At 50.2% G+C, this 27875-nt stretch overlaps 1 protein-coding gene across 1 annotated transcript; it reads left to right on the top strand.

Moving 5' to 3' along the window:
* The first annotated feature begins 537 nt into the window (after nucleotides 1–537).
* Nucleotides 538–27630, top strand: Galnt12 (polypeptide N-acetylgalactosaminyltransferase 12). Its single transcript, XM_075967257.1, has 10 exons — nucleotides 538–971; nucleotides 9616–9785; nucleotides 12430–12619; nucleotides 15703–15888; nucleotides 16473–16590; nucleotides 17816–17992; nucleotides 20808–20939; nucleotides 22373–22486; nucleotides 25083–25229; nucleotides 27274–27630. The coding sequence occupies exons 1-10, from the start codon at nucleotides 598–600 to the stop codon at nucleotides 27409–27411; spliced, it is 1746 nt and encodes a 581-aa protein (XP_075823372.1). The 5' UTR covers nucleotides 538–597; the 3' UTR covers nucleotides 27412–27630.
* Nucleotides 27631–27875: the final 245 nt, after the last annotated feature.

Below are 27875 nucleotides of genomic sequence, written 5' to 3'. Positions count from 1 at the left end.
GTATCACCTTCTTCTAACGTGTGTGTTGTGGGGATGGATGGAATTCGTCTTTCAAGCTTGGAATCAGGGGCCCTGCGGTTCCCTCTTTATCTCCTAAAAGAAAGTCCTACCCAAGACCCAGGATATATCAGAGGAAAGGACAGAATAGGGTTTGGGCTTACCAGTGTAGGTGTCCCTGAAGCGAAGACTAAAAAAAAGTGTGACGAAACTTGGGGCTCAAATGAAAGGTTGCTGTTGAGTCTCCATCGAGTTCCTGACAGGGCAGCCGCAGCCTTTCCCCCGCTTCTGCGAGCACATCCTGAACTCGGAGTGGCTAAGGTTTGAGACTCTCCATCTGTGACCGTGCTAGGGTCACGTGAGTTCAAGGAACTGGCCGCGCAGCTCCCTGAGCGGTACGCTCAGGATACACTCACGTCGCGGGGTCGCCACGCGTAGTGTTCATCCACGTGGGTACCGGCAGGTGGGCGCCGGAGGCGGCAGCTAGGAAGGGGGCGGAGCGCAGGTGGGGCGGGCCGGGGCGGGGCGAGTGCGGTTCCGGGATCCGGGTCCGGCTTCGGCCCGAGGCCGCCGGGCTCAGCGGGCGCAGCTAGAGGGTGCATGTTGGGGCGTGCGGTCTGGAGGCGCTGCCCGCGGGGGCTGCGGCGCAGCCGGGAGGCGCTGCTGGCTCTGCTGGCGCTGGCTGGGCTGGGCGCGGTGCTGCGGGCTCGAAGCGGGTCTGGGACGGTTGAGATCCGGACCGCGGTGGACCCGGTGCCCCCGCGCACTCCTCGCCCCGGGCGTCGCGAGCCGGTGCTACCCAGGCCGCCGCTGGACGCCAATGCCCTAGGCGCGCAGGGGGAGGCGGTGAAGTTGCAGCTGCAGGGCGAGGAGCTGCGTCTGCAGGAGGAGAGCGTGCGGCTGCACCAGATCAACATCTACCTGAGCGACCGCATCTCGCTGCACCGACGCCTGCCTGAGCGCTGGAACCCTCTGTGAGTGGTTGCGGAACACGGCCGCATGGGATGCTGCATCCTCCTCCTCCGGAGGCGGTACCGGAGGGGCTATCCAGGGGGCGGGGAGGCGGGAAAGTTAAAAAAAAATCAAAATGAACCTAAGAAAGACTCGAAAGATTCAGAAATTGAAGAGCTGGTAACTAGGTGGTGTCATGAATCCGGCGCCTCAAACTTGTCATTCTGTCCCGAGAGGGTGAGACTCGAGTTAAGTAGACAGGCGGAGTGTGGTGCAGTTAGACTGCGGGTGTGGCTGTGACTCCCGGGAGCTGACGGCGACTAGCACAGGGCCGGCTCCATTCATTGGGGTGGGTGTGCCGCTGCCCAGGGATAGAGCAGAATCATTGCCGATACCCAATGGCTGTGTCTGAGGCCCGGAGCCGCCTTTCTCTCTCTGGTTGTTTAATTCCTGGTTTTGGGTGGAGGGCGGTGGGAAGGAGGGGTTGGTGGGGAGGGCGCTTTTGGCTGCCGTCCAGCCCAGCTTGTAGGTGGTGCAGGGCCGATTGTTTTTAGTCTGAGCCTTGTTCCTGTTGGAGCTGCTGGCTTTTCAGCAGGTGAGGAACAAGGAAGCAAACAGCCGCAGGAGCTGCTGCCACCTTTGACCCCGGGTCTCCCGGCCTCCTCCGGCCTCTAGTTTGTTAGGGAATTTCTGGTCTCCACTTGAGCTCTGCATACCGACTCAGAAAGGGGTCCTGGTTAGAGCCAGAGGGCCCGCCAGCTCCTGCCTCCTGCTTCCCAGGCCATGCTGGCTTCTTTTGGTTTGGAGATGGACTCAGAAAGCATAGGTAACACTACGCTGCAAAATGTTGAAATTGGCCTTCAGGGATTATAACCTTCCTAGCAGCTCCTGTGACCCCTCCTCCCCATGTCAGGGAAAGTTTAACAGTAGACTTGACTTGACATCATACCTGGATTTCTTCATGCCTACTGCTGTGCTTCTGCCTGAGGCCTTCCCTTTTTCACAATTAATCTTTCCGAGTAAAGTTTTCTGAGATTGGCAGTAATTCTCCTCTTCTCCCGAATGCCTCAAGGCATGTTTAGCCCCTTGAAACCCCAGAGTTCTTCTGCCAGGTCTAGGGAGCGATTTCAGGCTAGACTCAGGATTCACCCCCAAGACCTGGGAGATACCACCCCAGGTCTTTTGCTCACCAGTTGTGTGATCGCAGACAGTGAGTTCTGTCTTAGTTGATTTATCCTCTGTTTCCTCATTTGCAAACTTGGGAACTGATGACCGTCTGTACGCGCTACCTAAGTGCGTAGGAAGAGTGCACCCTCCACCTTCATCATCAGCTCACACCTGGGAGCCCACTGCATGCTCCTAATTTCCCTGTCTTCTGCTGCCCTGGGTATACCTAGGGGCTTCTCTTCTGGTCATCTGGGACTGGCCATGAAGTTTTTCTTCTCCAGATCCAATTTCCTTTATTGTTAGGAGGTGTGAATATCTCTTTGAAACACTTTAGATGACCTGTGGGGCTTATGGTACCCTGTCTCCATGGTGACGCTGCTGCCTTGTGTCCTGTCAGGATTTGAGAATAGAGCCTGCTGTGCCTTTGACCCTGGGAATTAATCCAACCCAGCAGGATTAGCCTTGCCTCTGGCTCCTGTCACAGAGCCTGTGCCATTGTTTCTGACTGTCCAGGAGAGAAAGTCTGAGCTGTGCTATGTCTCCACCAGGACAGGCATTGAGGCACAGGAGGCACAGCGTCCATGTGGTCCGGCGTGTCAGGGCCTTGCATGGAGTCTCACATGGGTGGATTAATAGTCTGCCCTCCTTATTCTCAAGGAACAGGTTGCAGATCCCAGTAGACACCTGAATTCTCCATGTTCCCAAACCTTAGGTGTACTGAGCACTGATAGCATTTCCGTCTATTGGTAACAATGTGACTGCTGAGTGACTGGTGGGCTGGTAGTGTGTGCATCGTGGGTATGCTGGACAAAGGGATGGATGATTCATGTCGCAGAAAGGGCAAGCGTTTACTGTGCGACTTGAGAAGATATACGGTCTTAATGATTTGTTTCTGGAATTTTCCATTTAATATTTTTGAAATATGATTGAGTAACCAAAGCTACAGAGAGCAAATGCACACATAAGAGGAGACACTGGAACTTCTGCATCCGTGATGAGCTAATCAGGGTCTTGATATTTGGGTTGAGAATTCAGATGGTTCTATCTGTTCATACTGTAGGGTCCTCAGGAGTTCGGTTAATAAGCAGAGGGGTTACTCAAGGTCCACGACTGCCAAGTAGGGAGAGCCTGGAAAGGGGGCTTCCAGACTAATCAGAGGAAAAGTCCAGGTGACCCAGAAGGTCTGGCACTTACCTTTTGCAGTGGGGAAAGTTATTTACTTGTTTGTTTTTATTATAAGAACTTTTGCCTCAAGCCGGGCGGTGGTGGAGCACGCCTTTAATCCCAACACTCGGGAGGCAGAGACAAGCGGATCTCTGTGAGTTCGAGGCCAGCCTGGTCTACAAGAGCTAGTTCCAGGACAGGAACCAAAAAAGCTACGAGAAACCCTGTCTCGAAAAATAAATAAAAAGAACTTTTGCCTCAGAAATCTTACCATAGGAGAAGCAAAAACTTGGGGGGGAAAAGCCAAAAAATAGAGCATTAAGCCAAACATGGTGGTGCACGTCTGGTCCAGCCAGAGCTGCACAGCAAGACTCTCTCAAAAAGTAAATGAAAAAAAAATCAGCTTAGAAACCCGGGAAAACTGTTATTAACATTTTGCTGTGTATCTGTCTAGACTTTTTCCAAGTATAGAAGCAGACTTGGGAAAATATACACATAGATGTGCAGGCGAGAACATAGTGTGCGCGTCAGCTTACCAGTTTTTGCTGTCTTTGCATTGCCTTGCACATACATGCTACCAGAGACAACGCATGGGTCAGCCCAGGGACGGCTGCTTCGGGCTCTTGCTGGCAGGGGCAAGGTCTGGCACCAAGTCTCTGCCTTTGGACAGGGCTAGATCACTGAAGAGACTTGGGAGCTGGCTTTGCTTCCTTGAGATGTTGTAGAAGAGCTGACAGTTGCATGCCCAGCTTTGCTATGTTAGTTCAGTGCTGGCTTGAGGAGGAGGGGGAGGAGGGGGAGGAGGAGGAGGAGGAGGAGGAGGAGGAGGAGGAGGAGGAGGAGGAGGAGGAGGAGGAGGGAACAAGGTGTCCTTGGATAGATGCAGGGTCCTCGGCCCCTTCACTGTTGCTCCTCATTGGATGCTTGAGGAAGAAGGATTTTTCATTCCTCAAAAGCATGCTAATGCGGGGAGCAATATAGCTGGCCCCACAGCCTCTTGAAAAGTGTCAGTGTCTTTCCCAGAACAATGAAATCAGAATTTCTGTGGCTAGGTCCCAGGCTGACTGATGTATGACCTGGCTGAAAACTGCTGACTTGTCACTGTGGATTGCTGGCTCAGGAGCCGTGGGGAGATGAAAGTCAGAGTGAGAAGTGGTTAATAACAAGTGTGCTGAATCTAGCGAGGATGTATGTCACAAGCCAAGAGCTGCTAACATGACCCTAAAAAGATAGTGTTCATTGAACACAGTAATGAGATGTCTGCTGTAATGCCATGGTCACTCACATCCTAATGCCATGGTCACTCACCTTCTGACCTAGTTAGCAGGACAGAAGTGTGACGGTGTGGCAGTGGCCACAGATCTGCCTATGGGGATGCTGCGTGTGCCAACACCTGCTGGCCGAAGAGCACAGTTTCTTGACCTTGTTTTCACTTCTTGACTTGACTGCTGTAGCTACATGTGTGTCTGAGTTCAGGGATAAGGCTTGGCATGCCACAGAATCTCGGAGTAATTGCATCATCTGCAGACCCATGAGTGTCCTGCTGGAGCTAGCAGGAGGAAGCCGATGGAGTTTCTCTTTTTTTGGGGAGAGATGACCAACTTAGCTGTTCTAGTAAATTTACCTTTGTGAAACATCCCATATCAAGTGAGCATTGGAAGGGTTTCTTTTGCTTTCCAAAAAGGATGGTAAAGCATAGGATATTATCTTAGTCTTTGTCAGACTCGCCGGTCTCCTTTCTCTACTCAGCCCTTCAGAACCTCTTCAGTTTGGGATCCATTTTTCCTACCATTTTCTTTCACTCATTCTGGATCTGTGTGTTTTAGGTATATCATTGAAAAACATGTTGTCCATTTTATATGTCAGGAAAAAAAAAGAAATGGGGCTGAGGTGATGGCTGGGTCAGTAAAGTGCTTGCCACACGAGATGAGGATCTAAGTTTGAATCCCCATGTAAAAGCTGGGCGTCCCCGTGTGTCTTAGTTACTGTTCTGTTGCTGTGAAAGAGATACCATGTCCAAGGCAGCTTATTAAAAATAGCATTTAACTGGGGCCGTGCTTACAGTTTCAGAGGGTGAGTGAGTCCATGACAGTTTTGGAGAGGAGCATGGCAGTTGGCAGGTAGACATGACACCGGAGCAGTTGGAGGCAGAGTGTGTGCGAGAGACTGGGCCCAGCACGGACTTTTGAAAGCTCAAAGCCCACCCTCGACACCTCCTCCAACAAGGCCACACCTCCTAATCCTGCCCAAACAGTTCCATCAACTGGGGACTAAGCAATCAAGTATATGAGACTATGTGGGCCATCCTCATTCAGACCACTGCATGAAGCATGCCTGTGGTGCAGAGAGCTATGTCTGCTGAGTCTAACAACCATCATCTGCTTCAGAACAATTATGTGTACTTTCAAGAGATCCTTCCAGTAAGGCCTGTTGACTGATGATGGTCCCTCAAAGGAGAAGGATGGGGTAAAAGGATCATTGGACCCACATCTGAGATTCTAGCTGCTCTCTCCTGCACCTTCCTGTAACACTAATATTAAAAACCCAGAGACAGATATTGGGGGTTCAACTCAAAGATCAAAAAAGCAAAGCAGCCAACTACTAGAGAGACCCTTTACCTCTACCAAATTTTCGTACCAAAGGGGGCGAGATCCGATCTTCACGAATCATCAGACTCTATACTCCAATGAGCTCTTGTCTCTTCCCCTTTATATTCCTCTCACTACCCAGCCATATCACTCCTTTCTCCACCTCCCTAGTGCTGGGACTAAAGGAGTGTGATTCCAAGTGTTGGGATCACCTTTGTTTGAGCTCTGTTTCTCTTTTAGACAGATTCAATCTTGTGTAGTCCAGGAGGCCTTGAACTAAGAGAGATCCACCTGCCCCCAGAGCCCTGGGATTAAAGGTGGGTGCCACCATTCCTTGACCTGTGTGGCTGACTAGTATGGCTGCTTTACCCTCTGAACTTCAGGCAAGCTTTATTTATTAAAACACAAATAATATACCGCTACACCTTCCAGACTAGTAGCACGTGGCCTCATGGTCTCCAGAGGTGCTGGAGTCATGGTGTAGGGAAGGTCGCCTGAAGGGGAGACTTCATCTGTGCGGTTATGGGGAAGTCATCGTCTGTGCAGGGGTGAGATGTTTTGGTGGTGTGACTCTGTGGAGTCACCCATGCTCCTTACGTCATCCCTCCCCTATGTTCTGAAAGTAAACCCCTAAACCTTGTTCACTAAATTCGACTTTGATGAAATCAAACGATGGTCTGTTGTTAGTGCCCAAGAAGGAAGGGGTGGGTGTTGGTTTGCATCTGCCTGGGGATCCTATAACAGCCTGTAATTCTTGCTGGGGCTGGGCAGGGCAGAGGCAAGTAGAAGCAGAGACCTTGCTAGCTGGCCAGTCTAGTTGATTCCACAAGCTGCAGGTTCATTGAGAGGCCATCTCAAAAAATAGGGTGGAAGACATTCAGCATCAGGATGTAGTTCCTGCCTGGCTCAGTGCTGGTGGAGTGTCCACGTTGTGAGCCAAGCTGACTTTTCCTGGAGTACCTACCTGAGCAGGGCCTCTAGATGCAGTAGGGATGGGAATGTGGAGGTGGCTGAGAAGAGCAGCCCCTCCCCCAAACAGCCTCTCAGTAGACCATGTGGCTCTGGAGAAGCCATCTCAGTGATAGTAGAGCTGGCCGTGGCCATGACACCTCATCTCTCACTGCAGAAGCAGTCGTAGCATTTATACGGGGGACTTGGAATCTGCTAGAAGAACCTGGGAAGGAGAAGGGGAACTTGCTCAGAGTCTGGTAGGAAGGAGTGCATTATAGGGATAAGTTGTCCAGGGATCCTCATTTAGATTCTTCATTTAGGTGGTCTCCTAAGCCTCCTATTGAATGAGCTAGGATCTCCCAAGAAGTTCACTGGGACACAAATATCATAGCTCAGTGTACTCAGAGCCCTTTGCTGAGAGCTGAGCTTTGCCGTTCGATCTCTCTGAGCTTCATCTTTCAAACAAGAGCAGAGAAGCTGGCACGGGATACATGTTTTTATTTTTAGTTGTGTGTATTTGTACGCATGTGTACACATATGTGGACCAGAGGTATTAGATCCCCCTTGAGCTGGAGTTATAGGGAATTTTGAGCTATCCATTGTGGATGTGGGGACTCGAACTTGAGTTCTCTGCAAGAGCAATAATCACCTCTAACCACGGAACTCTCTCTCCAGCCTAGAAGTGGTTTTGAAGGTAATGATCAAATACTGCTTTTTATCTACAAGGGGCCCAAGTCCTCTTACCCCTCCAGCTCCATATTGACATCTCTAAAATGAATATATTCTGTAAAATTCAGTTGGCAGCATTTGCCTTTCTGGTTCATGACGCTCTGTCTCCGGTGTGCTTAGCTTTGATGAACTGCCACAGACTGGAGCTAGGATAGCCCCAAGGAGTCATTCCGTTTTTAAGGTTTGACCAAAACAAATATATGGCTGTTATATATTAAGAAATAAATCCTTATTTTTTAGAGATACATTTTAAAATAGTATGGCTACTGTGATAGGCAGGATTTTCTTTAAAACACTCTGAGATGGGGACATTGGGAGAGGGAGATAAACATGGATCGAGATTGGCTTTGTGTGGACAACTGTTGTTGCCACGAAGTCACTGGAAGCTTATGAGTCTCTCTGCCGGTCACGGTTGAAAATTTTCAAAGTAAAATAACATGGAAACAATGCCAGTGATAAGTTAAGGGCCACATGCAAAGTACCCCCACTTTGCTTCACAGGGTCTGGGTGTCTAGTTTTTGTTTTTTGTTGTTGTTTTTGTTTGTTTTGAGCCAGGGTCAAAACAGGGAGGGCCTTAAGTTTACTATAAAGATTAAGATGACCTTGATCTTCTGATTCTCCTATCTTTACATCCCGAGACAATAGGCCTGCATCATGTGGTACTCAGGTCAAACCTAGGGAACTGTGCATGCTAGACACGTACTCTGACCTACATCCCCAGCCCTGAGCATCATCTTGAATGTCACCTCCGCAGAGGCCCTCTACCTCCCTAGTTCTGTGGTTACTCCCTTCCCACCCCTCTATAGTTGTTCTTTGGCTATCCTCCTTGACTTTGTCTATAGCATGGGCCATTTTTGTGATTATTGATTTGCTTGCCTGATTGCTGCCCCCTGAATGTAAGCTCCATGGATTGCACACAGCCTGAACCTATTTGTCACATGGCAGACAGTTAGGAAATGCTTGGTGACTGACAGAGGGGGACCACAGGAGCAGGGCTAGACAGTCAGTAGGTGTGCATTGTGCTCCTCTTGCTGTGAGGCTCTGTGCCTCTCCAGTCTGCCACTCACCTGTCTTTTGAGGCCTTCCTTGGCTGCCAGAAACCGATAGCCTGGCTGCCTTTCAATGCTTAGCTTCTCCCTGTGTAGCTAGTGGCCAGGCCCTAGTGTCCAAACTGTGGTGCTTCTGGCCTCCTTCCATCTTTCCATCAGACACTTCCGGCTGATAATTTCCAGGCACCTGCCCCACGGTCAGTCCCATGGCACTGAGACCGTTTTGTCCCTCGGATGATAGAATGCCGTATTGACCAGGAAGCTGTCAGTGTAAGGTGACAGCAAACTCCAGAACAAACGGGGAGGTCATTAACTGCCATGAGCATTAATCACGGCCCCACCCTGGGACTGGACAGCTTCCGTTCCACCCCCAGAGGCTGCCACCTAACATTCTAGCCACATGTCTAGTTTGTGTGTTTAGCTTCCCACACTTTGGAGGCGAAGTGACTTGTGAGTGCTCGGGAAGGTGGGCATAGTCCTTGGTTGCCAGGATACTGTGAGTAGCACTTGCTGAAATTGAAGTGGTCGGGTGATAGAGGAGCACCGTGTGGCCACCCCGCTCTCCAGGACAGACATTTTCCTTCCTAGAGGAGATCCAGGGCCAGGCTGCTCTTGGAGGGCACAGGAAATTTTCCAAGTAGAGAAGGGAGGAAGAAGCAGGAACAGTCAAGAGGAGGGAGCAGTCTGAGCAAATCCTGGACTAGAATGGGGTGGATGGACAGGACAACTCGTGAGGAAGAGGGCTGAGTGAGTAACAGTCTCCCACCCTTGGATTCTGTCTACTTTGTGTGTTGCTCCAATCCACACATTGCTTTCCAGTTTAAAACCAATATCCCACAAGTGGACATTGTTAGGGTTATAACTTTTCTAAGTGTCTTCTGGGGCTCTTTGTGAGAGCCCCATAGATTATTTCCCAGGATAAGCCTAAAGACTGTGACCCGTGTCCCCATCCTCTCCCCAGCCCCAGTACTAATGGCGTCTGGCTTGTTCAGCTTGTCAAAGTTACATTCCGCTTACAGGTGCAAAGAGGAGAAATACGATTATGAGAACTTGCCCAAGACTTCTGTTGTCATAGCCTTTTATAATGAAGCCTGGTCAACTCTCCTTCGGACGGTGTACAGTGTTCTGGAGACCTCCCCTGACGTGCTGCTGGAGGAGGTCATTCTGGTAGATGACTACAGCGACAGAGGTAAGCCCTGTGGAGGGGCCAGGGTGACGGGGTGGGGAGTGAAGGGCAGACTGTGCCCAGCAATAATTTGGGATCTACTCTAGGGTCATCTATTGGCCAATGAGGAGAGCTCCACTATGGGAGCTTGGCTGAGTCAAGAGGGCCTTGGAGATTCCCATAAGGTGTTAGGATTTCAAGCGCCTGGTAGGAGGCACCCAGAGAGCCTGAGAGGGACAGGTAGGTCTAGTCGGTCTAAGGGTTCAGTGTATTATGTGAGGGACGGCCAAGGGCAGGGCTAGACCAAGATGGAAGTGAGGAAGGGAAGGAGCGTCTCCTGCCCAAACGCAGGACAGTGTTGCCTTAGGCGGTGCTAGTATATCCATGAAGTGTTTTTAGTCAGTGGATCTGGGGTGTCTGGTTAAAGTAAGGACTGCTGGGCTTAACTGAGGGAAAATGTCAAGAATTCAGAAACAGGTAGATAACTGGGAGCTTCTTGTCTAGAGACAGTTTTAAACCACGTTGTCATCTTGGGTCATTATGCGCCTTGGCATAATGCTGCCTATGGGCTGTGCTCTGGGCTGTCTGAATACATGATATTGGGCTATTCTCATAAACATTTGAATTACAGAGATTTACCCAGAGTAGAAACTGAGCGCTCTCTCTCTCTCTCTCTCTCTCTCTCTCTCTCTCTCTCTCTCTCTCTCTCTCTCTCTCTCTCTTTCTCTCTCTCTCATGCCAGAAGTTTGGTGTGATAGGTCAAGACGATGTCTGGACTTATCTCCTTCTTATACATGTCTTCACCTTGCGGGGATTCTGTAGCTCCAGTCTGCCTGGAGCAGGCTGACTCTTCCCTCTTACTCATTTTAGTCTGCCAGAAAAGTTAAAAGGGGACAAGGAACACACCCTTTACCTGGAAGTTCCCTAACTCCCTTCATCAGTTAGAACATGGTGGCAAAACCACGACCTAGCTGCTAGGGAATTAGGAATTCCATACAGTCTTTATCCTGGTGACGGTGAGGTAAGTGGTAAGGCTGTTTAGAGAAACGTTTGTGTTAATGGTGAAACTACTTAGAACCTTTTCTGAGAGGTGAGACTCTTGGGCCCAAACCTTCACTGAGGTGAGGAAAGTGCTCTTTCTTCCCTTTCTTTAGCCCAGGTGGGTCCCCACCTCCCTCCCTCTGACCTTCTGGGGTGTGACTCCTTGTTCTGGAATTAGGAGACCTGGGGCTAGTTTATTGGCTTGTCGTCTCCGTAGGTAACCGCTTCTGCAGGCCGGGATGTGCAGGTCACCCTGGCAAGCTGTTGCTACTGCTACCCTGTGGAGGGCTGCTTCTATATAAAGGAAACGTCTACTAAACAGAATTACTGTCTTAATAAAAATCATGTGTTAGCTTTCTGTCTCTGTAATAAAGCACCAGACGCAGGGCACTTAGGAGGAAGAAAAGGTTCCTTTGGCTAATAACTCTTGGAGTTCGAGGGCTTGGTGCATATCAGCTCAGGTCTCAGCGTGTAACGGCGGAAGGCATTGGCGGGAAGTTGTGTGAGAGTTAGTGATTGTACCTGGAGCCAGGAGCAGAGGGAGAGACAGGAGTCCTGTGTCCCCCTCAGGACTTCCCATAGGCCCTTCCTCCAGAAGGTCCCACCACCTCCTAACAGCGCCATCTCGGCGATGAAGCTTTGATCTCAGTGTGTCCACAGAGGCAAGGGACCATATTTAATGGGTTTATTGAATATATCCAATATTCAGTTCGCTCTTATAAGTGCACGAGTCAGCTTATGAAAGGCTTTAAATAGAGGGTTACTTAGGGCTCAGTGGTTACGAGCAATCACTTGCTCTTTTACCAGAGGACCTGGGTTTGTTCCCAGCACCTACATAATGGCTCACAATGGTCTACAACTACAGTTCCAGGGGATCTGATGTCCTCTTCTGACCTCTTCAGGTATCAGACATGCAGATGGTGCATGAACATACGGGTACGCAAAACTCCCATGCACATAACGTTAAAATTCAGTCAATAAATATGTGTGTGTGCTCATGTGTTTCTGTGCCTGAGTGTATGTGTGTGCATCAAGTGTGTGCAGTGCCCTTGGAAGCCAGAAGAGGGTGCTGGATCCTTTAGAATTGGAGTTCCAGGCAGTTATGGACAGCCTCATGTGGGCACTGGGAACCCAACTTGGGTCCTCTAGGCAGCAAGTATTTTTAATCACTGAACCCTCTCTCCAGTTCACTATAAAATACTCTTTGTTTGTTTGTTTGTTTGTTTTAAAGGCTGGGTTTCTCTTTGCTTTGGAGCCTGTCCTGGAACACTTGCTCTGTAGACCAAGCTAGCCTCAAACTCACAGAGATCCGCCTGTCTCTGTCTCCCAAGTGCTGGGGTTAAAGGAGTGTGCCACCACTGCCTGGCCCTATGAAACACTCTTAGCATCATTTTACTGAGTCATATTCAGGTACCGTAACCCTCTGTCATACAAAGCATGTGACTGAGTGTGCCTTCAGACGGCTCTCTTCCAGCCTGCCCTTGGTTCTGCGCCTCCTGGCTGACAAAGGAAAGGAGGCTTCCATGTGTCCTTTAAAGGGATCAGGGAAATGCTAGATGGTGGGGGCTGGGATGAGCGCCCGGCCAAGGATGTAGACCATTGACTGCTGTCCTGTTTCCGTCCATAGAGCACCTGAAGGAGCGCTTGGCCAATGAGCTGTCACAGCTACCTAAGGTGCGCCTGATCCGTGCCGGCAAGAGAGAGGGCCTAGTGCGAGCCCGGCTGCTGGGAGCCTCTGTGGCCAAGGGGGAGGTGCTGACCTTCCTAGACTGTCACTGTGAATGCCACGAGGGGTGGCTGGAGCCTTTGCTGCAGAGGTGCGTGGGCCACTCATGGGGGATTGGGGTGCTTGGTGGGAGCAGGGACGGAATCATCTTGGCTGCTGGAGGGGTATCAGGCCTGCATCAGATACCCTTCAGCAGGACCTTTGTGGTGGTGCAGTGGTAAATGACATGTGGATATGCCTGGATATGGCAGCTTGTGGGGAGCTCCAGTCACAGCCAGTTTCTTCTAGGGAGTATTGTCAACCCGGGCTTACACAGTCATTGTGGACTAGAACCTCATGGGGATATGCATTTGGATGTATTTATTTCAGGCATGACTCACCTAGCCATGGGTATTGGAGAAACTCAGTACCCATTAGGTACAAGGCTTGGGGTCCTTGAAACTCAGAGACCCTAAAAGAGGGTGTGTGTGTGTGCATGTGTGTGTGTGTGTGGGTGTGTGTGTGTATGTGCATGTATATAGTGATGGACATTGAACCAAGAGCCTTAGGTATGCAAGGCATATGCCTAGAACTCACAATTTTTAAAAAATGTTAATCTCTTTAAAAATCAGAACTAAAAATGCAATTTTCATCTTTATGTTAGTTTAGTTATAAAGTACACTTTTTAGTAATACACGCACACGTCTTTGAGGCCATTCCCCTGTCACCCCGAGCCTCTTACGTCACTGTCTACACTGTGGGTCTGGTTGTGGTTCTCTGTAGCTCCCTCTCCCAGTCTCTGATCTTTCCATGTCTTCCCAGCTGTCTACTATAGAAGGCAGGAGCTGGTTAGCAAGCCAGGAGTGTGCCCAGAGGGAGCTCTCTCTGGGTTCCCCTCTGCAGGCAGACAGAAGGTCAAAGGACAGACAACCCTGCTACTGGGAAACCGGCTACATGGCCTCTGACTCTTGGTTGCCAGTGTCTGTCTGGAAGAGCTGGGGATCCCTCCTCCCCCCACCCCCACCCCCCGTTCCTGGGTGAGACCAAGCAGCCCCGACTCTGCTGCTTCCTCTTGTCTGGCTCCTCCTTTCCTGCGGGTGTGACAGTAACTCCTTCTTTCCCTTGCCTCTGAGGAGTGTCACCAGTGACAGGCTTGGGGTTTCCCTAGGCCTGGGATAAAGAATCTGGCCAGTGCCCCCCCTTCCCTTTCCTGCTGTGTGCATAGATGGCCACCCTTGAGTCAGTGTGAAATCTGAGGATGCTACCCTCCCTTCTGAGCTGATGAGCTGATAGATCCTAGACTATCAGGGGAGCCCCTCCCTGGGAGCAAGGCCACCATCCCTAAGGAGCTGTCCACCCCGCAGGACCGCTGGGAATCCCTGGGGGACATTTGCACCTGACTCTTAGGGTTTTTCCGGGTTCACCAGGACTTTGGCATACACTGGAGTGAGACCCATAGGCCTGTAGACTGTGCCTAGGCAGTCTCAACTCTATCATGGGCCCTCCCTTAGGGGACCTATGGAAATAGAGCTGTCTGGGCTGTCACAGAAGCTATTACTCTTGGCACTCTGCAGGCTAAGGATGTTGAGTAATCCGTGTTGTGCAAATTGAGGGCTCAGCTGTTAATTCTGGAAACTTCTCCATGAATACATGTTCCACTTCTGAGACAGAGTCCTGCACCCAAGTATCAGCGTGATACTCCCCAAGTTCCCCTTTATGTGAAGCTGGGCTCTCTGTGGTTCCTGCCAGCTGGATGGCAAGTCATGGGTTCCTGTGTGACTTGGGCCTTGCCAGTGGCCTACAGCCAAGCAGGTCTGTGCTACGTCCCCAAACAATCCCTCAGTTTGTTTGAAGAGGTGGTGTGAGCAGATCCTGCATCTGCAGGCTTGTCCCTTTGGTGAGCTCCTGGGTTGATTCTATGTTTGACCTGGCCTTGCTAGTCGCCTGTCAGTGTGTCACCTGAGGTTTCTCTGACTTTCTTCTGTTAGTCTAGGACACGGATAACTCCGTTCTGCTCCTCTGTTTTTCCGTTCTTCATGGCGTGACTCTTAGATTGGAAGGACATGGCTCCTTTATGTGTTCCTGGCTGTCCTGGACACACTATGTAGACCAGGTTAGCCTCAAACTCTCAGAGATCCACCTCTGTCCCCAGAGTGCCAGGATTAAAGGCATGCACTACCGTGCTTGGTGCGTCTTCTGTTCTTAAGGCAGTTGTTTTATTGAGAGCACGAGCAAGGAACTCAGGACCGCGAGGGGCGCACCCACACACTGAGACAATGGGGATGTTCTATCGGGAACTCACCAAGGCCAGCTGGCCTGGGTCTGAAAAAGCCTGGGATAAAACCGAACTCGCTGAACATAGCGGACAATGAGGACTACTGAGAACTCAAGAACAATGGCAATGGATTTTTGATCCTACTGCACTTACTGGCTTTGTGGGAGCCTAGGCAGTTTGGATGCTTACCTTACTAGACCTGGATGGAGGTGGGTGGTCCTTGGACTTCCCACAGGGCAGGGAACCCTGATTGCTCTTTGGGCTGACAAGGGAGGGGGACTTGACTGAGGGAGGGGGAGGGAAATGGGAGGCGGTGGCGGGGAAGAAACAGAAATCTTAAATAAATAAATAAATTAATTAATTAATTAAAGAAAAATCAATCAATTACATTGGAGAGAGAGAGAGAGAGTGAGTGAGTGCATGTGACAGAGAGCACTTTGGACACATCCTTCCACCATGTGGATCCCAGGAATTGATCTCGGGTCATCAGGCTTGGCAGCAGGCTCCTTTATCAACACTGGGGAGCCATCTTGCTTGCCAGAGATAAATATTTCTTGATGTTAAGGTATTTCATTTGTAATGGAACCTCTTGCACGCCCAAGAAGTTGAACACATGCTTTATTTTAAAAGTCACACCTTGACCCTCTGAAAGGGATTCAAGTTTAGCCAAGAATGTCCATGGACAGGATGAGAGAAGATGGAAACTTGGGGCTTGTTCCTATTCCAGCTCCTCTCTGCCTTCTCAGCATACCCTGTGGTGGTCCCTAGCATGGCCCAGACCCCTGAGTAAGGGAGACTAGTTTTCTCGCCGTGGACTGGTTCTTTTCTGCTGGAAGAGTTCGACGGTTCGTTCTGGAACTCCTGGCTGCCCTACTCCAGTTGGAGCTGAGACAGATGGCGGGTGTGTTGGGTATTTGCAGGATCCACGAGAAGGAGTCGGCAGTGGTGTGCCCTGTGATCGACGTGATTGACTGGAACACCTTTGAGTACTTGGGCAACTCAGGGGAGCCCCAGATTGGAGGCTTTGACTGGCGACTGGTGTTCACGTGGCACGTGGTTCCCCAGCGAGAGCGGGAGTTGATGCGGTCTCCAATCGATGTCATCAGGTCTGCCTTCCCGGCCACTCACCTCAGAGCTCATCCTAAGGGAGGGCTGGCTGTCGACTTCCGGTCCCTACCTATGGTTTCTCCAGAGTGGTTTTCTTATTAAGTATCTTTGCTATATCAATATGTTTCAGCTGATTGATTGAAAATTTTAATTGAGGACATATGCATAAGCTGTAATTTTCATTTTCCCCTCTGTCTTCTAATATTTTAAAAGCACAGGGATCCCCTCTCCACCCTGCCATTATTGTTCGTGTCAAAGGGTAGGGTCGCATTCCCTTCCTGTTCTACCCTCCCTGCCCTTGCCCCTGCCTTGCAGAGCTCTGGGTGGACTTCACTGAAGTGTGTCACACGCAGGGGACTTGAACTATCTGTGAACTTCAAGGCAGGGACTGCAGGGTGTGCTTTGCCTCCAGGCTCAGCCTGGCACGGGGCACAAAGCGTGAGTTCAGGTGTGCTTACGGATGGATGAATGCATGAGAGGGCTCAGCTTCCCGGGGCATAGGCCTCGGGCGGGGAGGTAGTATAGCCATTCATGAGGGCTTCGTGCTTCTTCCACTGAGATATGGGTACCACTTCTTTTCTAGGTCTCCAACAATGGCTGGGGGGCTGTTTGCTGTGAGTAAGAGATATTTTGAGTATCTGGGGTCTTATGATACAGGCATGGAAGTCTGGGGAGGAGAAAACCTCGAGTTCTCCTTCAGGGTAAGTAGTCCTGTTTTCTGTTTAGCCTCATCCCGTGTTCCATATTCTCCTCTCTCTCTCTCTCTCTCTCTCTCTCTCTCTCTCTCTCTCTCTCTCTCTCTCTCTCTCTCCTTGGCCTCCCTCCGCAGTGTTGGTGTGCCCCATTATTCTGTAAGCATGCCTCACCAACATGCTTGGCTTTTGTTTAACTACTTTAGAAGTGTATTTTTACCTTTCCGTAAAATGAATCGGAAAAGACATCACAAGTCTCTTAGTTTGTCACTCTGCAGAGGGGAGAAACTGATCCTGGGAGTGGGGCTGTGACTTGTATGTGGTCACTCAGAGTCGGTGGCAGAGCTTGGACTGAGATACCAGTGCCAGAGTCCTGCGCCCACCTGGAGCTGCTCTCTGGCCAACTATGTAGGAGGCAGCCTGTGTGTGGCACACCTGATAACTGCAGTGAACCGTCTAAGAACGGCAGGGTCACAGGTTCCTGTAGAAAGTCAGATGTGATCGATTTAGGTCCGGGAACGGCTGTCTGTGGCAGGCCTTGCTGCCGCCCTGGAGTCCTCCACAGAACCCTAGCGCCTCAGCGATTCCCTCAGCAGCAGCATCTTACACGTCTAAGAATCAAAGCTCCGATTTTCAGGAGCTTTGTTTTGTTTTGTGTTTTGTGTTGTTCTGCCCCCTTGAAAATGGCTAACTGAGAAGAATTTGGCCTCCTCCCTCCCCTAACACGCACACCCTATATTATAAACACCAGATGTTGGTTCAAATTGTCTCTGGGAAAACGAGGCCCCAAATGACCCTGCCTGCTGAGTTTTGGGTGTAATTCTAACAGATTTTCTGCCTCTTCCTTAGGTGTCAGGATACCCTGCCTCTTCTAGAAGCTTCCTCTCTACCTTTCCAACCTCTCTTCTTCCTTGCTGCTTTCTTCTCTCCTGTGACGCCAGGTAATGAAGACATGTTTGACCCACCGAGGAAGTGTGTCGCTGGCGAGGTCTCTCGGCCCTTCCCAGTCAAGTGCATGAACTTTATTGCCTGGGCTTTGGGGTTCTTAGCTCCTGTGGCTTGTCTGTCCCGGGCATGCTTTCTTGCTCTTTCCCTTGTCGTCAAGTGCAGGCTGGCAAGCAGCCTCTGTCCCTGGGAAGGCTGAGCACCTTGGCGGCTGCCGCCTCCTGGCTGCCCTCACTGTGGACCAGCAGCCATTCCTCGCTCACCGTGTGGCCTCTCCTCTCCCTTACAGATCTGGCAGTGTGGTGGCACTCTGGAAACACACCCCTGCTCGCACGTGGGCCACGTGTTCCCCAAGCAAGCTCCCTATTCGCGCAGCAAGGCCCTGGCCAACAGTGTCCGAGCTGCGGAAGTGTGGATGGACGAGTTTAAAGAACTCTACTACCACCGCAATCCCCGGGCCCGCCTGGTGAGTCTCTCCCCACGCGGGCACCACCAGCCTCCTGGGAACCAAGGCCCGTAGTCTGGCTTCTCCAGCAAAGTCGATCTGGTTCTAAGAAAGGGGCCAACTGGGCTGTTCTGATGCAGCATGGGAAAGCCTAGTCTACATTCATGCTAATACCCAGTTGATTCTCACTGTTCACAGAGCCATGCAAATCCTGAATCAGTGATTCCATGCCATTGCTCCTAGCACAGTTAGGTTCCCGTGAGACTCAGACACAACAGCTGTGCCAGCCAGTTGGGACTGTTATTATGTGTATTTCTGTTTCAGGGCACTTAATTTATTATATATCGCTGGTCCATCAGCACTGACCACATGGCCAAGGGCACTGTAACTGGTGTCTGAACAGCTCTTACCTAACAAGCATTTTCCCTGTGAGACACATCACAGCCTTCTTTTACTTTTATTTATTGATATGTGCGTGCATGCGTGTCCCCATGTGAATGTGTGTTCATGTGTGTGTGTGTTTATGCTTAGGTGCAAGCGTGCATGCATGCCACAGTACTTGTGTTGCGATCAGAGGACAGCTCTAGGGAGTTGCTTCTCTCCTGCTGTCATGTGGGTTCCAGGAATCGAACTCATGGTGTCAGGCTTGGTGGCAAGTGCCCTTAATAGCTGAACCATATTGCTGGCCCCACATCACTTCCTTAGATCTAGGAATGCAAGGTTCACTGATTGGGGCGTCAGTGTTGATGACTGGTAAAGTCAGCAACACGTGGTGAAAAACAAGGCCCCAATAGATCGTGGAAAGACACGTGTACGGTGTGAGTGCAGAACAGGAAGGCAGAGTGCGACCTTGTTAGACCTTTCTGGAAGCATATGTGTTGGATGACTTGAAGTATTGATTATGAATGTCTCTGACTGTGAAAGCACAGGGTTGCAAACCAACCTCGGCCTGCAGGTGAATTTGCAAGTACAGAACCAGAGAATAGCCAGGCTTGACTGTGCTAGCATGGCCAGTCCGGGCTGTGTCGTGTCATCTGTTGACCCCCCTCTTTGTAACCAGCGTGGTTGGGTCCACGTGCTTATTCTTCCATAGCTACATTGCTGCCCCCACGGACTCCAGCCACACTGAGCTGGGCCCACATACTGACGGGAGACCCCGTGAGAGTGAGCCAGCGTCTCCCCTTAGGCACATAGCTCGGGGGTCTGCTTCCTTAGGGACCCGTGGATCTGCCCTTTGCTCCCCACAAGGCTTTGGGCCCCTGCCTCTATACCAGCAAACTCTAAGTCAGATGCCAGCTTTGCACCCCAGAGGGCCACTTGGCGACACAAGGAGGTCTTCTCCAAGACATCTGTGCTGGCCTTTGATGGGAATTTCTCCTGAGGCCTTCCAGCAGCCCTGCAGGGTAGCTACCAAGTCCTCATTTGATTGGTGAAAAATCTGAAGCCCAGGGGGTGGGGGAGGAGGAGGAAGAAGGGAGGGGGAGACTGAGAAACCTGGGGCCTGCATGCTCCAGGGTGCCTCTCTCTCAGCTCTACTGAACTCAGGAGCCAACAGTCCAATCTCCTGCATGGTCCTGTGCCTCAGGGACTCCACGGTCATTTGCCTCAGCTTCCTCTGTCTTGTCTAGTGCAACAGACTAAAACACCAGTTCCTCACTGCCAGCCATCCTGCAACTCGAGGTCGCTGTTCTCAAAGTGCACCCTGCTCCACACAAGATGTGAGAGGAATGTTGAATGCACCATGGGCTCAGTGCCTGGTGGGCTGTGTTTGAAGATGGGCTTTGGTCAAAGCTAGGGCACAGTGACTCATTAAAGAAAGGACTTCTGGGACCAGTGAGATGGCTCAGTGGGTAAAAAGGGACTTGCCACCAAGTAAGAAGACCCGAGTTCAATCCCTAGGATCCACATGGCGGAAGGAAAGAACTGGTTGTCACACACTGTCCTCTGGTCTTCGTATGCACACCATGGCATTTGCACACACGCTCACACAGAATAAATTCAATATTGCTTTAAAAAGAATGGGGGAGTAGAAATTGGAAGTTGACACCCAGACACTTGCTGCCCTTCCTTGGTGTCACTTGTTCGTCTTCAAACTGTTGACACATTAGAGCAAGGACATTCATATCTCAGTCGTCACCGTTGTTCCTGAGTGAGCAGTTGCTGTGCCTCATGGTGGCAGGTTTTATTTACAGAGGGGTTGTCTGTGAAGTCAAACTTCCAGAAGCTTGCTTGCCCCAGCATTGATCTCCCACTACTAAGTGTTCAGCACACATGTGTACTTCACTGTAGTGGGCGTGCAGATCTCTTGTGATAATATCTAGGACCCATGTCTGTGTCTGAGAGTGAATACTCAGATATCAATAATAAGAAGGGCACAGCCTAAGCCATGGCATTCTTCTGGTTGGGCATGAGGATGGACCGTGGTCACAGAGTCCACAATGGTGCATGGTCCGGGATGCTGATGCAGACTTTGCGTTTGGCTTGCAAGCTCTGACAGTGTGATAGTCTCTTCTGCTTGTTGCCTGTAATGTGACTGAACCTGCTCTAATGTGCTATCTAAGGCTGACACGTGATCCTCCCCAAAAGGACAATAGTATCTGGGTTCCTTCATATTTCTGTCCCCTGGGTCTTTCTTTTCGAAATCAACTCCATGCAAGAGTGTGTGAACAGGCCATGGCACACATATGGAGTTTGGAGGGCAATGTGTGGTGTTCAGTTTTCTCCTCACAAGCCAAGCACTATGCCGCTTGAACATTCTGTGCCCAGCACTCAGCTTAGCGACATCAGGCAGGATGGCTCCGGGGCCCATAGGGAATCAACCATTCTGTTTTCTCAGGAACCCTTTGGGGACGTGACGGAGAGGAAAAAGCTTCGGGCCAAGCTCCAGTGTAAAGACTTCCGGTGGTTCCTGGAGACGGTGTACCCAGAACTTCACGTGCCAGAGGACAGGCCTGGCTTCTTTGGGATGGTAAGCGGTGGGCCATGGTGAGTTGGCTGTTGCCCCATCTTGGGTCTGAAGAATGATCCTGGGGGAGAAAATCCCCATCTGTGGGGACCATAGGCCTCCCCTATCCCAGCCCTTTGGTGTGATGGTGCACTGTCTTTTCCTTTCCCCTTGAGCATCGAATGTCAGGACTGGGAATTGGCAAGGATGGGCTCCCCTTTGTCGTTGTTTAATAAGTGGGGTGTCATGGTGCATGTGGAGATCAAGGAAGAGCTCTCAGGAGTGCTTTCTCTTCTGTCATTTTGTGGGGTCTGGGGACCAGACCTGTGTGGAAGTGCTGGTGCCCATTGAGCATCTCTCCAGTTAATAATTAGTATTCGGGGGTGGGGGATGGGGAAAGTCTTAATTTTTGCTAGTATTTTCAGATTGCTTTTAGTCTTAATGGCCCTGACTCGGTAGTCATTCCCAACCCTTAGGAACCATAGAAGCAATTGTGGAGGCACAAGTCTCCCTTCCAGTACTTCTGAAAACCTCGAAGAAATGTTTGTGGAACAAGGCCAGCTAAGACAAGAGTCTTGCTTTTGCTGGGGGGTAGACTATCTCATGTGGGCTTTTCTGCTGTTGCTTGTCTGAAGAGCTGGTGTTTCATTTTGGATAACTGCAAAGCCAGGCTTTAGTGTTCTGTTTTGGATATGAAAATGTTCAAATGTGCCAAAACCCAGAAATGATGCGTTTTGTCCCTGTGATTCTCGAATATCCAAGATTCTGTTCCTCCTGCTTCCTCCCCCTTGTCCCGCCATTGGTGTTTTCGTCTACTGGGCCAGACCCCAGGTGTCATGTCTTTCATGCCTGTGCACTTGGGTGTACATCTTTGTAAATGTGGCCCCATCTTAGGAATTAGACCATTACCATGGCCCGCTATTGAGCCACTAAACCTTGCTGCTGTTCACGCTGCCATTGTAATGCCCACTTCTCCAGTTTCTGAGAATGCTCTCGGGGTGGCTGCAGGTTCTAGTGGGACTCTCCACACTGGGTCGGACCTCCGCATTTCCTCATCAATGACTGCTTTTACCATGCTGAGAAAACAAAGCAAACAAAAACCAAACCAGGCTCGGTTGTCTGTGGAGTGTTCCACTCATGGTGCTGTCTGTAAGCTGCAGCTCTCTCCTCCATCTCTCTTTACCAGGGAAGTGAGGTCATGACCCAGAGACATTCGGGCCAGGGAAGCGATAAGGCTGTGGCTGAGAAATAGAGATGTGGGCTTTCAGGCCAGGGGTTTGTCGTCTTAAACTGGGGCCAAGTTCCCAGCTGTTGTCTACACGGGAGCGCATAATGACCAGAAAGAGCTGGACAGTGGGGAAGGGCTCATTTCCCTGGGGTGGTTGCCAGGGTCTCCCCACTAAAGTCACTTGGTGTGTAGAAATCCAGACCAGGTGTCACCTTTGTGTCTTGTTTAGCTCCAGAACAAGGGACTCAAAGGGTACTGCCTTGACTATAACCCTCCCAATGAAAACCAAGTCGATGGCCACCAGGTCCTTCTGTACCTCTGCCATGGGATGGGGCAGAACCAGGTAGGTGTGGGCCTCAAGGGGCAAGCGGGGGGCAAGCTTTGCCACTCTTCTTTATAAAATACTTTTTAATTGTATTTATTTATTTATTTACTTGTGTATGTGTGTGTGTCCACGTGTCTACAATGTGTGTGTGTGTGTGTGTGTGTGTGTGTGTGTGTGTGTGTGTGTGTGGTGTAAGAGAGAGAGAGAGAGGCGGGGGGGGGGGGATGCTGGCTGAATTCTGTTCTCTGCTTCTACCATGTGGGTCCCAGGGAGAGAGCCCGGGCCATTAGATCCTTTTCTAGTCGACCCATCTCACCAGCCCTCTGTGTGTTCTTCAGGAAATTAGATATTTGGGTTTGGTTTTTGTCTTTCCTGTTGGACTCCCACTCAGAGGCAGAGCACTAGCCCAGCGTGTGGGACTCGCTGGTGTCTGTTACTTGGAGTCGGCATTACAGAAAGAACCCAAGGGCGTGAGGTCTTATTCGGGCTCCGGGTTTCAGAGGGTTCAGCTCATGGTGGCTTGGTCCTGGGTGTCTGAGCAGAATGTCATGGTAACAGAAAGTGAGATGGAGAGAGCAGTTCACGTCATGGGATCGGGAGAGAGAAAGGGAGGATAGTGGAGGGCAAGATGTGATCCCAAGGACATCCCCCAAGCCTTGCTTCCTCCAGTGAAGTCCCCACTTCCTCTACGCCACCTGCCAGCGGTACATCACTTTAGGAATCCATCAAAGGGTGATAATACAGAAAGTAGAGAGGAGTAGGGGACGAGCCTCAGAGGGACAACTGAGATGAACGTATGTTTTCTTCCCTCCGGTGTTGGCGTGAAAGCTGTGGGTTGTGTGCTATCAGGAGTTACAGCGCTGCTTTCATGTTGCTTCAGCTTAGTTATGTGTATCTTGTCGGGTGTCTTTTGAAGGCGTCCCTTCATGTTTCCTCTTGATCTTTGATTTGATGCTTTTATTATTGTCTAGTTAACTGGTTGTCTGCCTCTCTGTTTCCATCATTGGAAGTAACTCTGTCACCAACTTGGATCAGAAAGAAGAAAATTAGATCCTTTCAATTTTTTTAAAGATCACGTGTATATGTGTGTGTGTGTGTGTGTGTGTGTACATGTGTGTACGTGAGCATGCATAAGCCATGAAACAAGTGTGAAGGTCAGAGAACAGCTTGTGAGAGTTGGTTCTCTCCTTCTACTTTGTGGGTTCTGGGCTTTGAACTCAGGTCACCAGGCTTGGTGGCAAGCACCTTTAACTGTGAGCCAGCTTCAGAGTTAATTCTTAAATAAAATCGGTTTTGATTCATGGTGTATCAAAACAGTGTTGGGTGGGGCCTGGGTAGATCCTTCTGGTTGAAGTGCTGTGGGTTAGGCTGGGCAGAGAGGCTCAGTTTTAGGGTTTCTGAGGCCTAGAACGGGAGAGGCCTAGGAAAGGAGGTTCATGTGTCAGGTGGCTCACCACCAGGATGCAGAGGATGGGTTGGTTTGGGACCTGAGAGCTTCCCTGCTCTGGGGAGCCCCAGACACCTGGAGATGGAGAGATGGAGACACAGCATTTTTCTCTCACTCCTATTGAGTTTGACCATAAGCCTCCTCCTAGCCTGAACTTCCAAACTTCCATCACTCTGCCCCACCCCCCTCCAGCCTTAGATTATTTGGGCTCTTCAACACTTCTTAGTATCCTGCTCGTCCAAGCTGATGGTATCCATCTAGGACCCTCGGAGTTCAGGCTCATCTCATCCCAATCCTCTTAAGAAATGGATGGAGAAGCATTGTACCATGTGCCTTGGAACCACCTGTATTAGAGGCAGGGGAAGGCGCCTTGTCAAAAGTATTAAGAAGTATAGCTTCTTGGGCCCTTGTGAGAAGGAAAGAACCCTTATTCCCACTATGCAGTGGGACCAGGGACCGGGATATTTCCCAGGTATTGTAGAGAGTTGCCAGGCACACCAGAGTACAAAACAGGTTGCCTGGGATGAGAGACATCTTTTATGGGGTGGGGTAGGGTGTTAAGCCAGGACCTGGCCCACATTAATCAGATGCTCTACCACTGAGCTGTACCCCATCCCCCAAATCTTCCAGGCCTTTTTTAACAGCCATTTAAATGGAAGAGAAAGAGAGTGAATCCAAGGAGAATTGGCTGCAATTGGCTGCTCAAGGTTGCAGACAGCCCCTAAGACAGGTCCATTTTCTTTCCCACTAACAACCTACCTTCACTGTCTAGTAAATGGGTTGTGCAAGAGAGGAACGCTCTACTACACGGACCAAGCACTGTGTTAGAGGCCAGCTCAGCACCCCAAGACACCTGGAGCCTTAACACGGTCTTGGCGGTGGTGGGGTGGGGTGGTGGTGGTCCAATTCACCCCACTTATTCCCCCTAAATCAGTGATTCTCAACCTTCCTAGCATTGCGATCCTTCAATACAGTTCCTCATGTTGGAACCCCAACCATACAATTATTTTCGTTGCTACTTCATAGCCGTAATTGTGCTCACGTTGTGAATCGTGATGTGACTGTCTGATACGCAGGTTGAGAACTGCTGCCCTAGATGGTCTTGCTCAGGGTGTCTTCTTCCACACCGCAAGGTAAACTGACACATGTTGGTCACCCTGTTGTTAGTTTTTCGAGTACACATCCCAGAAAGAAATACGCTACAACACCCGCCAGCCCGAGGCCTGCGTAGCTGTGGAGGAAGGGAAGGATACCCTGGTCATGCACCTCTGCAAGGACACCGTCCCGGAGAATCAGGAGTTCATCCTACACGAGGTCAGTGAGTGTGCAACGCTCTGCCATCCCTCCAGGTCTGTCAGACAGCCTGGAAGCAAGGCGTGCTCTCTAGCCTGGTCCCGGTGGGCCTCAGACACTGGAAACCTCACTCTGGTGCCTGGAGGGGACTATAGGGTCAGTCTATGGCTTCTGGTGACAGTGGGGCTTTCTTCTCTTTCAGTGTTTTACACATGTGCTACAGCAGGTTGTAATAGAAAGCAGAGCGGTCACAAATGTATGGGAGTGAGGTGGCTTTGTTAATTCAAGTGCCATAATGGTGTAAGTGCCGGGACATAAACTTAGACCCAAGCGTGAATCACCCTGCTTCTCTGAGCCTCTTTGCCCTCGCTCTGAAATGGGCTTGTTAATAGCAGCCCTGTCCTGCTCTGGAAGGACTCGGTGGGTTCCCAGGGCTTCCTGTGGAAGCTGAGGCCCTACAGAGAGAGACTCGTGGAGGTAACCAAGCAGACACTCTGGGATGGAGCTGGCTTTCCAGATACTATTGAATGAGAGTTTGATGCCATTGCACACCTAGAAGGCACAGGCCTTCAGCCCATTTGCCGCAGGCTTGTGGTAAGACAAAGTGCTGGAGGAATTAAGTCCAAACAAAAATGAGTTATCTTTCAGTATCTATTCCCGACTGGCCACAGGGATAGACAGAGATTGCTCTGCATTGCTCAGAATGGGTTGTTCTGAAATCCCACTCAAAGTCGAAATATGTCATAGCAAATAGTGGAGTTTGCAGGCTCCCGGGAGAGCTGAGGCCTGCAATGTTGCCTGTTTGACAGAAGAAAATAAGAGCTGGGCATGGTAGCGACTCCTCTAATCCTAGCACTCAGGAAGCTGAGGCAGGAGGATTTTGAGTTCCAGACCAGCAAAGCCCTGTTTTAAATGAAAATAAAATAAATTAGAAAGACTGATCCTCACACCCCACAGTCTGTTACCCTCGTCTCTTTTCATTTGTCATCCATAGTAAGCATTAGGAATTTCACTGTAGGGCTGGAGAGATGGCTCAATAAATAAAGCACTTGTCATATGACCAAGAGGACAGGAGTTCAGATCTCCAGTACCCGCATAAAGGACAAAGGGTGTGACAGCCACAAGGGAGGCAGCACTTGGGAGTCAGAGATAGGGGATCCCCAGAACAAACCGACCAAGTAAATTGGTGAAGTTGAGATTCAGGAGGGACCCTGTCTCAAGCAAAGAAGGTGGGGTCTTCCTCTGGTCTCTGCATTGCACATATGCCTATGAGTACACACACACACACGCATGCACATACATACATATATATATACACACACAAATAATTTTACATTAAAATTCTGTGATCACTTAAGTAAATTTGCATAGAAGGCTGGCCAGAGAGATACTTTAGGGAGTTGCTTACTTTTAACTTCCTAGGGAGGCAACTTGGGTGGGGGTGGGGATCCTGGAAGGGTTGGGGTCAGCAGCATCTTAGCTGTTGACTAGTCCTGTCCCCCAGAACTGGGAGGTTATGTGTTCTGTCAGGGCCTTTGTTAAATTCCTTACAGGGGTGCAGCTTATACAACGAGAGAGAGACAAGATATACAGCAAAGAGAGACTCCCCATGCCCTAGGCAAGAGTGTGGAGAGAGAATCAGGGCCATTAAAGTTGGCCACACCTTGTGAAGCTGGGACCAGTAGAGAACCCACTGCCTCTCACGCAGGCTAGGAACAGGTGACCAGGTTACCCATCTGGCTGCAGCCAAGTGAGGAGTATGGACAGGTGTCCTGACTCTGTTAAAATGCTCAGGAGGAGGAAGCCATCAGGGATGGAGTTAGGTAATGAAGAGGCACAGGGGAGGTAAATAAAAGGATCTTGGTTGTGATTTCACTGAGCAAGCTAGAAGCGCTGACCCATCCTCTTGAGTAGCCAGCAGGTGGCGCTGTTTCGCGTGGCTGACATGTTCTGAAAGGCTCAAAATCGCTCCCTGGGATCTTCAAAACCTGCCTTGCAGGAGCCGAGGCTTTTCTGAGGAGTCACTAAGTCATCTTGAACATGCCACGTCTGTTGTCATTTGTAGGACGGCACTTTAGTTCACAAGCAGACCGGGAAATGCGTCAAAGCCGCACAGAAGGAGCTTGGCCAAGGCTTTGCTCCACTCTTGCGGGACTGCACCAACTCAGACAAACAGAAATGGTTCTTCAAGGAACACGTGTGATCGCGCGAGTCGCCTTGTCAAGGAAGGAGCCCATCCTGGCCGTGGACTCTGCCCCCAGTGAGGTGGAGGAAGTACATGGTTGCCATTTGTGAATATGTTGGTTTTCATAAGAATGTGAATAAGCTTTGTACAGGCTTTGAAAACTCCGAAAATGTCTCCCAGTACCCTGTTTTCTAAGGGCAATCCTAAGAGGTTACCTTTGGTATTTGGAAAGGTTAATTATGATAATTTTTTTTCTATCAAGATGTGCCTTTCACAATTGTGCCTTTTATTCTCACTAACCAAAAGGTAAATATTTTATTTTGGTATTTATGAAGATTCCCAGGTTGCACAAACGGATAATACCTCAAACGTCGAGTTAGCGTTTTCTCAGTGGGCTGAGATGGACACTAGAAACCTTGCGTTGATTTCTTCCAGTGCGAGCTAGATGAGACGGTCTACATTTATATTATAATAAAGAATGC

The sequence above is a fragment of the Microtus pennsylvanicus genome, chromosome 3, assembly GCF_037038515.1.
Source record: "Microtus pennsylvanicus isolate mMicPen1 chromosome 3, mMicPen1.hap1, whole genome shotgun sequence".
Lineage (NCBI taxonomy): Eukaryota > Metazoa > Chordata > Mammalia > Rodentia > Cricetidae > Microtus > Microtus pennsylvanicus.
The sequence above is the reverse complement of the archived record's forward strand: the minus strand, read 5'-3'. Positions and strand labels throughout refer to the sequence as shown.